The sequence below is a fragment of the Pelmatolapia mariae genome, linkage group LG2 (genome assembly GCF_036321145.2).
Source record: "Pelmatolapia mariae isolate MD_Pm_ZW linkage group LG2, Pm_UMD_F_2, whole genome shotgun sequence".
NCBI lineage: Eukaryota > Metazoa > Chordata > Actinopteri > Cichliformes > Cichlidae > Pelmatolapia > Pelmatolapia mariae.
In genome coordinates this window covers 5,173,507-5,187,504 of record NC_086228.1, presented here as the reverse complement: position 1 = coordinate 5,187,504, position 13,998 = coordinate 5,173,507, and the positions used below count along the sequence as shown (strand labels likewise).

Below are 13,998 nucleotides of genomic sequence, written 5' to 3'. Positions count from 1 at the left end.
AAGTCTAAACATTTTATTTCGATAACAAAATGTTTAAGGATAGAAAACACTCAAACGTATCACAGTTTGCTCAATAAAGACAATAAACAATAAAAATTCAATAAACATTATATTTACCAATGGAAAGTGGGAGGAGACGTTTGCCCTAACTAAATATGGCGGCCCCTGGCTTCACCGCGAGAATATGCTTGCAGCCGCATACTCCATGCGGGAGTGAAGCCTCTTTGCCAGCAGTATGTTTAACCTTTGAACTCCTGAGTGTGCGAGTCCTCCGCCATATTGACTGTTGTCTTGACTGGAGGAGATAGAGAACATTTTGAGGTCCGAGAAGAAACGAAAGTGTGCTCTTAAAATCACCGAAACTGGTGCAAACTTGGTCAAAGCGTACTATAAACAAGGTCATAATGGCAAGGAAGAAAAGCAAGCAGCAAGGGGTCGCCCAGAAGGAGCTTGTGCCTGGACAGCAGACCGCTCCGAAGAGCCCCGTCTCTCCCGGCGATGCAGCTGGCGGTGGCGGCGGAGATGCTGGGCTGGATAGGCTGCCCACTACCAAGGCGAACCAGGTAGCTAGCTGCGAGCAAAACGCTGCCTTTAAAATAGGCTAGCTAGCCTAGCTAGCACTACTCAGCTAATCCAAGCATCCTCCATTGTGCTTCTATTCTATCAGCTCAATCATGGAGAGGTGCAATTATATGCATCCGCTTGTTGGTGGGAAGCTATTTTAGTTGTAATTTAGCAGCGATGGATGTATACCTTTATGTCGTGTGAATTGTAATTAAATAAATATTAAGCTCAACTTACCGAGTAGAATAGTTCCCACCAGACGCATTTTTAGGCACTGTGATCACCACTGCAGCCAGTCCCTTATACCGGACAGGTGACATTGTACCTCGGGCAGGGTCGTCCCATTTCCATCGCTTACAAGTCTTCATCCGCCCAGCTAACGTTAGCCAAGCTATCATCTTCAGCTAGCGTGCTGCAAACGTGCTTGCTGCCTGCACTTGATCCCCTCCACAGGACCTACTCAGCCAGCAGAGGCTAACCAGCTACTAGCTAATCAACCAGTTAATTAGCTTAAAAACTTGAAACGTAACGGGTTATCAATTAGGGGAGCTGTCAGACTAGTTCGTATTAGTTTATTTGTCGTACCAGAATCAAGTATCAATCTGTAACAGGAGCTAATGTCAAAAAGTTTCAGTATAAGCAGTTAACTTGTGAGCTAATGATGCTTAGCTGAATCAGAAGTGTCTGTGATGTTGAGGGTAACCGCTTAAAATAAATAAATAAAATTTATCCATCTGCAGGCTGGAGAACTGTCTTATTAACAACCAGCTGATATTACACCTGGCCTGAGCCTTATAACCTGCAAACTGTCCGCTGCTGCTGGGACCTGTTAATTAAATTTTTATAACGCGAACTTAAGACCCTACACGGATCGATCAGCTTTTTCCATAGAGCTTTTTAGTAATGTACCAAAAAATAATTGCACTGAGTCCTATCATAACAGTGGTTGTTCATTTTTATGTAAACTGTTATGGAGAAGCTCTATTCATGATTTATTCAGGTACCGCACTATATAGGATATAGCCAACTGTACCTTCAAACTGGCAACACAGCACTTCTACAGACATATAAGCACATGTTTTGATGTCTCTTGAAAGTTGCTTAATGAGCTCTGGCTTATATTTCTAATATGTTTGTAATCTAGTATTCTAGATGTTTGTCCTGTTTGCAAAAGACATATCATTCTAATTGATCTTTAGTTTTTTCTCACCTGCTTTTTCCTGTTAAGGAGAACTTTTCCCTCATCTAAATCAAAGTCTAGGCACTGTGGGTGCAAGAGTATTGAATGAAATATCCCCCTACTGTAACGGTGAGAGACTGGTTGTGAATGTTATACAGAAGGGTTAAAGATAGGTAATCCACCCTCACTGAACATTTAAACAGTTATCTAGAAAAATCACCAAAACACCAAAGTTTCTTGACATTGATCGTTTAGGATGCAGTTTAATTTTGAGCGGACTGTGAATGTGTTTTGAATGTGTTTTGAATCTTTTCTGAATCGTTTCTCCTAAACCATGAATTACAAGCATAATCAGTTTGCTTTTCAGGCTTTGATCTAGGGCACAAACCTTGATTGGTTAAGCGCGCAGCATTGCAGAGAGTGAATCTACTACATAATTTTACTATGTGTTAAAGTTAACATGATGGTTAAATTACATTTATTTGTTATTTTTATTTGTTTTTGTGGTGTTACTTTTTGCTTTTTGTTTGTTTTGTTTTTTCTTATGATGGTTCTGTCACACAATGCTTGCAAAAGGTCCAGTGAGGAAATAATTTGATCTTTGTCATTGCTTTTTAGCTCTTTGGTATTTATTGCTTGCACAGTATTATGAGCTTAATTTATATATGTTTTAGTCTGTGATATCTATTGGAATTATATGCATCAATCAGTCAACACATCTTATATACGGAACGCTTTCTTCTCTCTTTTTCTGCCTAGCCTATGCACACCTGCTGTCTCCTGTGCCATCGTGAATTTAAGGACTGGGGAGCGAGTTCTGTGAACGGGCTTCCCGGGGGCCATGGAACGAAGCTGGCCAACGCCGTGCCTGCACTCTCCCAAGCTTTATTGCGGGATGCGCCAGGGCGTAAGCTCGCTGATGCTGTGCCCTCACTATCTCAGTCCCTGCTGGGAGAGGTGCCTCTGTGGATCTGTCAGAGCTGCTGCAGGAGTGTAGAAGAGGAGGAGAAGCGGAGCACGCAGGAGCAACCAACACCGGTAAATAAAACAGGACTGATCTGGGTCACATGTCTGAGTACTTTTCAAAGCCTCTGTTTACTAATGTTTAGTTAAACTATGTTTCTTTATCCTACTGAGGTTACCTCATTATTAATCATCATTTGTAACACTGTTTCTGCGTGTACCTACAAGCAAAATAAATCTCTCTCTAAATCTCACCTTTGCTGTTAGGGCTGTCAAAAGTTGCCAGAGCTCACTTATTTGTTCAAAAGAGCCACACAGGTTGGAACTATTTAAATATTACATCATGACCACAAGAGGGCAAACCAATACCACAAATAAACTTGTTACTAAAGATATAAATACCTACAACTGACAAAATAAGCAAATATAATTATTAGATTAAGTTTTACTCAATGAACTTTTGAGGTTCTGAGAGAGCTCTGCTTTCAGTAACATGGAACAACAATGATCTTTTCCTCAGAATGAGTTGTGAAGATAATAAAACCATTAGGAAACTACGGCGTGAAGCTTTTATCTCTGGATTATTTGTTAATCAGTCAGGACAGTTAAGGTTCCACAGTCTTGGTCTTCTACAGACCAAAATCCCAAGTATTCCCAAAGGGGATACCAAGTGTTAAATCGATCTTTCTGACTTGAGTTTGGTTGTCACCTCTATGGCATCCTTACTGTTGATCTGTTCCAAAACAAAACAGACCTAACCTAACTTGCCTGCTGTTACTGTTAACAGTTTTGTACACATATAAAACAGTCTGAAATTCCAGGTAGAACTAAACAACCTTTAACAAGTAAAAAAAAAAAAAACAAAGCAAGAAATTTTTATGACTTGAGACCATTTAGCTGATATCCACCCACTTATATTCCCTCATTATGTAGGCTAAACCAGTCACTTTTATCCTTTCTTGCACCTGCAGCAGTGTCTTTAAAGTGTGAAGCACGCATCTACACCATACAGCTGTTCCAGCTTTGCCAACCAATATGCGGTTTTGCAGGTGGATTATGCTCCGTTAACCCTGCAGCAGCAGTAGGTCTAACAGCTTCTCTGCTGGAAACCCAGCTTTGCACTCTGCAGTTCAGGAGACAGATACTAAGGGTGCTCCATTCCCCTCCCTCCCCCCCCCCCCCACAGTTTTCTTTTAAATGTTCATTCATATTTAAAAAATTTTGTTCATATCTGCTTTGTTAAACAAATCCTTCTTATTCTGACAAAGGTAAAGTTGTAGTCAACTGTGATTAGTGATTACTAACGAGAAGTTAATAAGCCATGGCCTTGTCAAGCTAAAACACATTACAGAACCTTCAGCATTCACTTCTTAAAAGATTTAAGTGAGTATATGTATAATTTGACCATGTGTGGATTAGAGAAAATTTCAAAATAAATTAAAGCTGTGCACGAATTTATTGTTTATGCACCCAATTACATCCTGGCAAAAGAACAGTTCAAATAAGTCATTAAAAACCCCAAAATTACCATGTAATTCATGTCTAGGATGAGTTTATGTGAACCTCTAACCATAACTGTGATCAGAAAGGCACTTTGAGAGCACAAGGTCCACCAAGGTCAATGATTCTTCTGGTGTTTTTTTCCTAATGTGATAGAAACAAGCCTGCAATGAAGGAAAGTAATTGTCTGCTTTGGTTTTTCTGTAATCTCTGCTGCATATGTAAGACAGAAGCAGCCATTAAGCTTTCTTTGTTAGTTATTTTTATAAATAATTTACATGGAATGCATTTTTTTAACTTAATGTATCACAATACTTCAGCTGGACTGCTGATGAGTGTCGTGGTCATGACGTTTTGCTGACATGTGGGTTAAATGTTAAAAGTTTCAAAATGAGAACAGCAGGCACAGTTGCAAAAAAGTGACTTATGGTGACTTAAAGCATTCTTTAATATGTGGGTTTTTTTTTCTTAAGTATTAAAGCAAAACACGTAAGTAAAATGATTTTCATTGCTTATCTGCAAGTTAGTTGCAGCTGCTACCAAACTGCAAGACACTGTTTGCAGCCACATGATTAATACTGGGGTGTTTTCTTGTTGTTTGTTTTTTTTATTTAGGTACCGTTGTCACACTCTTCCTCCTGTAAGTCCCAGAGCTGTGGGAACGGTTACCCAGAGCAAAGTACTGTGGACTGGGACCCGAGTTCTTTCCTGTCGGCTCACAAACTGTCGGGTCTCTGGAACTCTGCCCACACCAACGGAGGGGAACACTGCAACCACAGCACTTCTTCACACTCACAACAAGGTCTGTCGTCACAGAGTAAAAGAAAAGCATGCAGCGACTGACAATAAACGCTGAAAACATCACCATCCTGAATTTCAGGCTGTGTTGCAAGCTTCAGTTTTGGCAAATGGACAGAATTTTGGTTAGATTTAGTTCCTTGGCTGTTTTAGCAGTACTGTGTGTGAGGTTCATTTTAGGTCACTTTGTTCAGCTGTTAGTCGAAATGATCATAGAAGAACTTAAATGCACAATGTAAAAGATTACAGTCATTAAAAGTCAGCATTATAGGAGGTGCAGTAATGTTTTAATGTTAAAAAATGTAAAGACTGTGTAATTATTTTTAAAATACAGTTGCCTGTGAAGGTCATCATTTATACAATGTTGAAAAGGAAATCATGGGTACTATTTAGTTTGTGTAACAACAAGAGAGAGGAAAGATGTATGGAATGAAAACAGGGTTATACAGCTCGATGGCTCAGCAGTAGGAAAGACTGGGGGTGGGATTAACAACAGCTAAAGCAAAGCAAATGAATAGAAAGTTTTAACTACGTTTGTAGAAAAAGCAGTTGGAAGACACACTTCATCGATAGATGTGCAGGTATTCAGGCCACATGTCAGAGGAATGGCTCATTCTTAGGGATTTCATCTATTATGTGCAAAGTATATAGTTTTCTTTTTAAAGAATTACTTACATCTTTTGGCTGTAATATTATAGTAATGTTATATCAGCGTCAGTCGCAAATCCAAAGTGAAAGAGTTATGCTGGCAAAACTCCAGTTCACTTTAATCATATTGATTAGTCAGAAAGAAGCATTTATTATTGGACCTCACAGTCCAAAACTCAAGAGTTAATCCTGGAACATGTCTTCATGAGTTAATGCATCATCACGCATACATTGAGATTCTTCAGCGAAACATGACAGACAGACCACGCTGCTTGGCTCCCATAACATTTTTTCTTTTGCTTTTAATGGAAAGCAAACATCCATCATAGCTCATTATTACTTCATTTCATTAGCACTTACACACTTGCAAGCACCTTGCCTGTTTTATTTCAAAGTAGAAATATGCATTGTATAGCATTTTAACTCAAGTGTATAAACAGAATGAAACACAAGTTATTAATCAGGCTTTATACAGTTTTTACATTTCTGTTCCTGAGAAGAATGCAAAATATTTAGTTAGAAAATATCTCATTTATATTTTTACACAAAAAAATCCCCGAAACTGAATATAAGCAATCAAGAGAGGAAGGTGCATGGTGATTTTTGGTTGGATAAATCTTACTTAATTGTAAGAAACTGTTTAATGATACTTATTTGCAAACACAGTACAAGTGTGTTAACTACATTGTTTAAACAACAGGATAAATAAGAGTTTAATACTGTGAACTGGGTGTATGATGCTCAGCAGGAACAAATATTTCATTCATTTCAGTTTAGTTTTTTTTTAATTCCTTAGTAAGGGCAAGACTTCAGAATAACAGACAGAAACTCCGCAATTCCCCATTGCACAAGTGCTTGGTGAAGTGTAACGTCACAGTAATGCAACAGTGAACAGCACTGAACAGCGAGTTTCTCCTTAAACCTGTATAAAAATCCAAGGGGGCACGTGCAGAGACTTGTGCACGTGACACAAGCCACAGACTTTAATGTTTATTCAGTATATTGACATTAACAAACTTCGAGAGTCGGCCTCGCTTCCGAACTGGATTAATCCTCGATTTTAAAGTTCTAACGCTGCGAGTTAGGCACAATTCACAGGAAGTCTCATTAACTGTTTTTAAAGTTCCCATTTCACATGATGAATGATGCATTCAGTGGGAATGGATCATTAGGCTGTGATTTATTATTTAGACCTGACAAACAACTAAGATGACTTTGTTTTTGTCTGATTTCTCACTTTTCTTTGCTCTCTTCAAAACCCTTTCCCTGCTGCGTAAATGTGATTGAATTTCTAGTTAAATATTTGGATGGTTCATGGCACCAAATGCCATTTAAAGAGTAAGTGAAAGACTAGTTAAATGATCCATGCCCTTTGTGAAGGTGGCTGTTTCCTTCTAAAATAGACTGGTATGTTTTCCTTAAATTAATTAAGAAAGAATGAAGCTGTAGGAGAGGTGTTTAGCTGTGAAATATGCTACCAGCATCCTAATTGGCATCCCAATTATATTTCGCTGTATATAGCAAAAAATGTTTAAGCAGGCATTATGTTACGGGGATTTGTAACTTCTCCTGGCAAGAGTGTGTGATTACCAGTAAGAGGTGCAGGCAGTTTTGCACAGCAGAAATAAGCATGTTAAATAAATTATTAAAATTTAGTGCTGTCTTGATGTTATTTTAGCTAGCAGAAAGGGATTTATGCTTCGGGGCTGAAAATGTTTTACATAGCTGTTTTCCTTTTTTATGTCAAAACATGTCTCCAAAGAAAAGAGAGTTATTTTTTAAAACACAAACTGCCCATAGGTGGTAAAAAGTCATTCATATTTTTCCCATGGTGAAAGTTAAAAGGACTGTTCCCCTTTATTTGTAACAGTCTTTTTTTAATGTCTGCAGGTATAACAGGAGTTTCAACCTGTCATGAGAAAAGAGGACTTAATGAAGCGCCCGGGAAATCGGCTAAAATGTCAGGGAACAAAGTATGTCCCTACAGTCACCCATCAGCCCAGAATTCCAGTGGATCCTCTGCTGGGAACGCACTTTCTACCTCAGCAGACCTTTGTAAGACCACTCCCAAGCACTTCAAGACCATGTGCCGTCGACCAACGCCACCAGGTAATTATTCTTCTTTGAGGTCAGGAGCTTTTATTAAAGCCAGCAAAGAAGAAAACTCAAGTTTCAAATCAAAATGTGCAGCATTTAAGTTAAGAATGTGTAATAGGCATCCAAATCAAATGATTTTAAGTTTAACAAGATATTTTTATTTTAATTGTTTCTTTATTTTTGTCCTTTAATAGAAACGCCTAATTATATATTACTGTAGAAAACACAGTAACTGTTCTTTCTTAACAGACTTTGCAAGCCTGTATTTGTATTTTGCTTTGAGCTCGTCTTTGAAGTGAACTTTAATAGGACACTTTAGCTTACAGTCAAAAGATTAGTGGTAAGTGGACCTGAAAATTAACCGATGTACTTTAGAAAGAGATGATTCAGTATGTGTGACCTGTGACTCATTCATATTCATGGTTTGTTATTGTCCAGGTGAAGCCTTCCACCCCAGTGACCACCATCAACATACAGACTTATCGGTACCTCCCAACAGTCCCACCGGCCTGTCTTCCCAGCATTCCTCTCTCCTACCCGCAAAGCTGAACTCTGGGCAGCACGGCCACGTGACCTCCTCCTGTGGCACTGGCGTCGCAGCGCACGCACCCTTCTCCCCTCTGGTACCAAACCTCCACGGCCCCGCAGCCAAAATCAATTCTCTGAGCCCAGATAGCCCAACATCTGTCCATAAACCCAGCCCGTGCAAAAACTCCCACATTCCCGCTGTAAACGCACAACACAGCAAACTGGGCACGTCTGTCGTGGGTTGTAACCACTCCTGTAATGGGCACAATCCGGGAACAATAGCCACCTCCAATGTAGGTCATGTAACACCTGGGGCATGCAGGTGAGTTTTAATAATCAGCCTTGCTTTTTGTCACTTATTTAGCTGTGTTTATTCAGAGAACAATTATATCCTAAGGGTTTATCGTTCTTTTTTTGTAGGGATCAAGCATGTAAGGGGCACAAGGTGACTAATGGGACGTTATGCCACCCTTCGTCTGAGCTGGAGGAGGGTGAGGATGAAGACAGCAGCTCTGAGAGGAGCTCCTGCGCCTCTTCTTCCACAAATCAGAAAGACGGGAAGTACTGCGACTGCTGCTACTGCGAGTTCTTTGGACACAATGCGGTACGGTTTGATCAACCACTTTTAAAGTTTTACTAACAAAGAGGTATGCTTTTTCATTCATCAAAGGTGACTCTGTGAGAAGATCTCAGTATTGTGAAATATTATTTGCTCACAGCCTCCAGCTGCACCGACCAGCCGAAACTACGCCGAGATCCGAGAGAAGCTTCGCTCACGACTGACACGGCGTAAAGAGGAGCAGCGCCAAGATTCAGAACTGACAGTGGCTGGTGCCATCGACAACCGGGATGTGGACGAGCTGCTAGACTTTATAAACAGTTCTGAGCCCAAACCTGTCAACAGTGCCAAGGCTGCCAAAAGGGCTCGACACAAACAAAAGAAAAAGGTGTGGTAATTTTATTGAATGTGTGTTGTTTTCTGTTTTTCAGTTATAGTTCAGTCATGTTTATTTATGTCTAAAACTGAGATTATTTGGAAAACTTTAATATTTAACATGGAATCTATTAGACCCATGTCAATAACATTTCTTCTTATTGAATAGGAAAGGTTAACTAGACACTAGCAGCTCAATAATAGAGAATTCAGATGAGATTTCAGTGCAAACAGCAGGAGAAATCTGCAAACACTTACACTGGATTAGTTACATGCTAATCCTGTGTAATCTCATGGGTAGGTGGGCCTCATTAATTATATGTGGGAGGAAGAAGTGATGAAAAGCACAATGCAAAGAAGTAAGTGCAAATTCATGGAGAAGCAAATGATGGAAAATTTCCTCTTAGATAGCATCAAAGACAGTTTGATTTATTGAAATTTTTTAAAATTTAGATGAGACACTGCAGCTGAAAATTTTGAAATGACCAGGATCTTTGCATATTCATAAAATGTGGTCTGATCCTTCTTTCAGTCAATAGACAAAATCAGTGTGATTAAACTAAATCCACACAATGTACTTGTTTTGTGGAGCAGGGAATGATGAGGTAGATTTTGGACTGCCCCTTGCTACCAAACTTTCATTATTTCTGGGACATCTTAATTGAACATGCACCATCTCAGCAGGGTTAATTTGAGGACTCTGATTTTTTCCAAAAAACTGTCTTCTTTTTCAACCATTCGTTGGTTTATATAAATATGCACAATGTTTCATTGTCTTGTTGTATTGCTTAACCTCTCTTAAATGTCAGAGATTGGTCTGCTTTTCCTCTGTTTGTTGCACTTACTGTTGATTGAGTAACTCCAGCAAAACTCTAGATATAGTTTTTAGCCTTTTCTAGCATTGTACGTTACTGTAATTCTTCCTTTTCCCTCCTAAGACCCGAACTCTTCCACGGCATGCATTTTTTATTTCTCTTTGATATTTGGGCTGATTGGGACCCGATGAATGTAAAAACAAAGAATTACCAGATTTTTTTTTAACCTGATTTTTGTTTCTAAGAAAAATGAGATCCACATATGAGGATATTCGTTTATAATTTCGATAGAACAGTGGCAGTATAATGTTCTCGTAAGTGGATATCAGGCCCTTGTAGAGCAAAATTGAGTATTTTGGTCTAAATAACCCAAAATGTGATGTCCACATATGTGGACGCCAGGTCCTAGGAGGTTAAGGTCACTGTGGTTGATAACCAGACTTTGTATGCCTTTATTTACCATTAGTGGCACTTGTACAACCCATGCTTACAATCTCCCCTCCTTAATTAGAACCGTTGAGTCTTATCTTTTCAAGAACTCATTAGCACAAAGGTCCATTGGCTTTTTTTCAGACTGAACTGAGAATTACTCAGCGTCTTCTGTGAAGACATAAACACAACTGCTTTTTGTGTTGTTAGTTTTGTCAGAATATGTTTTTCTGTTGTTGTGACTGGGTGAGATAAGACCGCCTCTGTGAGTAATTAAGGATTCTTGCAACTGTAAGTGACAATATAATAACAGATTACAGATATTTGATTTCAGGCTTGGGTATTTTGTAATACTCAGTCCTTTAGATACATTTTGGTCAGTATCAACAAAGTCCTTTAGGGTATATATTTTAACTTTATGCAGGTGTTCAGTACAGAGTCCTTGTGTGTATGTGGGTACCGTTTTCACTTTCTTACCTGTACCATGTCTGTTGTAGGAAAAAGCTCAGCAGGGCAACACGGGCGCTGCAGGCAGTGACCCCCACTCCAATCCATCTGAGCCTGTCGACGAGCCCATCCCTGATGGTTCTGAAGCCAGTCGATTGCTAGACTGGCCTCAGCTGGAACTTGAACGCGTTAATAGTTTTCTCACAAGTCGGCTAGAAGAGATTAAAAACACCATCAAAGACTCAATCCGGGCATCGTTTAGTATGTACGACCTCAATCTGGATGTCAATGACTTCCCAAAGAAAGCAGCCACGTTGGAGGGAAACCATTTACTGTCCCATCTGAATGGTTCCTCTGACTTGCAGCAGATAGACCTTGACCTCTCTCCTCTTTCGCTGGGAACCTTTAAAAGCCACCTGGACCTGGTTAACGGATGGGAGGACACAAACATTGTCTCATCTTCTAATAGCACCACCAGCACCACCACTGCATCAGGGGTCAGTGCAACTACAAAGGACATCCAGCGGTTGCACAGTACCCCCAGTCTCTCTAAGCTCATAAGAGTTCGCTCACCAGAAAGATGCACTTCCACTGGATCTGACAATTTACCACAGGTGCCAGCTCAAGCGACAGCTAAATCAAAAGAGGACGCCTCTGATCTTAAGAACACAACTGTTGGGAGCAATGGTGCAAAGTCGAAAAAGAATAAAAAGCAGAGACAGGAGCAGTCTGCGTCAGAGCAAAATTCCAACAAACCAACCAAAGCCAGCTCTGGTAACGAAGCACAGAAAACCAATGAGTCTAAAGAAACAGCATCTAGTGGCTCAAAGTCTGGAAACAAACAGCCCCAGCTTATCGCAGACCACCAGAAAAATGGGCCTAAGAAATCTGAAGAGAGCAGACCATCCAAACATGCAACAAATGGAGCAAACGGTGGCCCCTGGAGTGCACAAAGGGGGAAAAGCGACCCAGAGACACGAGGAGGCCGGTGTGAGCAGGATTCAGAGAGCAAAACACAACCCGCTATTCCAGCGAATGGACAACAACAGCAACAGTCCAAGGGGAAAAATAAGAAGAGCAAGAACAAGGGTGAAAAATCCAACACTGCAATTGGTATGGAAAAGTAACTGTAATTGCATGCTTAATCATTACTGTTTTTTTAAATTATCTTGATGGTCAATTCTTTATGTTTATACTGTAGATGATGTATTTCTCCCTAAAGATGTGGATCCAACAGAAATGGATGAGATCGATCGGGAAGTGGAATATTTCAAACGGTAAGCTCATCACAATAAATGTCCAGATACGTGGAGAGTTTTTTTTTTTTTTTTTTAATATGTGAGCACAGCTGTTATATTTACATGACCTTTTCCCCTCTCTTGTTTGTCTTTTGTTCCCTGTAGGTTTTGCCTGGATTCTGCAAAGCAAACTCGCCAGAAGGTCGCAGTGAATTGGTCCAACTTTAGCCTCAAAAAGGTTTCTTCCAATGCAGCTCAATAACTTGAACGAGTGCCAGAAAAAAAAAACTTCACACCACAAACTCTTTCGGTAGAGCCCTATTTGGCCCAAGGCCATCTCTCATTCCCAGTTTTCTTCTCTTCCATACTAAGCCAAGGGACCCTGGTTCAAAATCATACTCTCCATTCAGAAGACTGAAACTTGTGGCTAACAAAGCCAGGGATCATACTCAAAGCCAACTCTACCCTCTGCTACTATTTGCAATGTTCACTAAGTAAGAGATGCAAAAGTGGAAAAAAAAAGTCTGTTGAATCAACTGCATCCATGTGCTTAAGTATGTAGTATGTAATCAGTTACCGTACATGAAATAAATGTTTTTATCACAAATCTGAGACATTTTAACGTCGTTAAACGTCTGAATTCCACTTGATTGAATTTGGTGCTCATCCATTACGTCCTACATTTCTATTTTCCAATCTACTCCACCAGTCGAAATAGACACTAGAGGCCATGTGTCTTATAAACACTCGTACCAGTCTTCTCTTCTTGGAGCCAAGGAGACAGTTACATTATATTACTTGCAGAGAAGCCGCAGTACCTCTGCTGGTTGCTCACAGTTTTGAATTGGAATAATGTTTAATGTTAATTTTAAAGAAAATCAATAACCGAAAAATGACAATGCATGATTTTCCTGCCAAACTGTTTTATTATGAAATGAATGTTTGACAGTTGGTACACCAGCAACACTAAAATGTTTTAAAATAAATTTCTGTTAAATGTATTATTTGGCCAACAGAATGCATCTAAAAAACAAATCGTTAAGTATCCCTGCAGATACATCCCCATGCATGACGTGCATGAAAGAAAAATCTAAACACTGTCCCAAAATTCAGTGTCTGTCGCTTCAGTGTCAGTCCTCCTGTGATGTTAGTCTTGAACAATTATCTCTTATAAGTAATATCCAGTATACACTCTGTATGTGTGTATCTTTAAAAGGACACCCTTGAACACGGTTTCTCAAACACTTTTTTTTACCCCTCTGAATCCCAGCAGTAAGAGTACACCAGTGTGAAATGTTCATTCTGCCACTGGAACAAAACACCTTGTTTGTTGTACATACCGAATGAATAATTTTTGCCCACTTGAGCCCTAGTCATGGGTTGTGTCTGGGATGCATTTTCCAACCATATTACTCACTTTCCCTTTACTGTGACCTCGATGGCACCCTCCACCTCAGCTAACCCAGTGAGACCCCAATCTTGATCTATGTTACAATGGCAAATATCACAAAGGAGACCTTTGGTTTTGACACCGGCCTTGAGTTTCACATCAGTATCAATGTTTTAGCTGATGGCTTTCATTGAAATGAATGATGTTTTGTTTTTTTCCTGAATCTGTGCTGAGATTTTGTTTTAATATAACATTTCTGATGCTTTCCAGGTTATATTCAATTAGAGAAGATTATCTTAATGTTTCGAATGTAGATTTATACTATACCAGTAATAGCCAAGTGTATGTTGGCTTGTTTCTTCTTTTTTAAGAAAAAAAAATCACTTTTGATACTGTGAAAAATCTTTCGTTCGGAAAGATTAAAAACAATACAGTTTTGACAAAAAGTGTGGTGTTTGCTTTTTACA

General features: G+C 39.5%; 1 protein-coding gene across 1 annotated transcript; it reads left to right on the top strand.

Moving 5' to 3' along the window:
- The first annotated feature begins 278 nt into the window (after positions 1-278).
- On the top strand, positions 279-13,891 carry fam193b (family with sequence similarity 193 member B). Its single transcript, XM_063491278.1, has 10 exons — positions 279-563; positions 2,504-2,782; positions 4,823-5,009; positions 7,544-7,762; positions 8,189-8,600; positions 8,699-8,882; positions 8,998-9,225; positions 10,954-12,016; positions 12,105-12,180; positions 12,307-13,891. Exons 1-10 carry the CDS (start codon positions 405-407, stop codon positions 12,401-12,403), a joined length of 2,904 nt encoding a protein of 967 aa, XP_063347348.1. The 5' UTR covers positions 279-404; the 3' UTR covers positions 12,404-13,891.
- Positions 13,892-13,998: the final 107 nt, after the last annotated feature.

Bases quoted from the DNA above. Each gene is read 5' to 3' on its own strand.
- fam193b (XM_063491278.1), top strand. From the start codon at position 405: ATGGCAAGGAAGAAAAGCAAGCAGCAAGGGGTCGCCCAGAAGGAGCTT. The intron at 8,883-8,997 runs GTACGGTTTGAT...ATTTGCTCACAG, and splicing joins AGTTCTTTGGACACAATGCG to CCTCCAGCTGCACCGACCAG. The intron at 12,017-12,104 runs GTATGGAAAAGT...TTTATACTGTAG, and splicing joins AAAATCCAACACTGCAATTG to ATGATGTATTTCTCCCTAAA.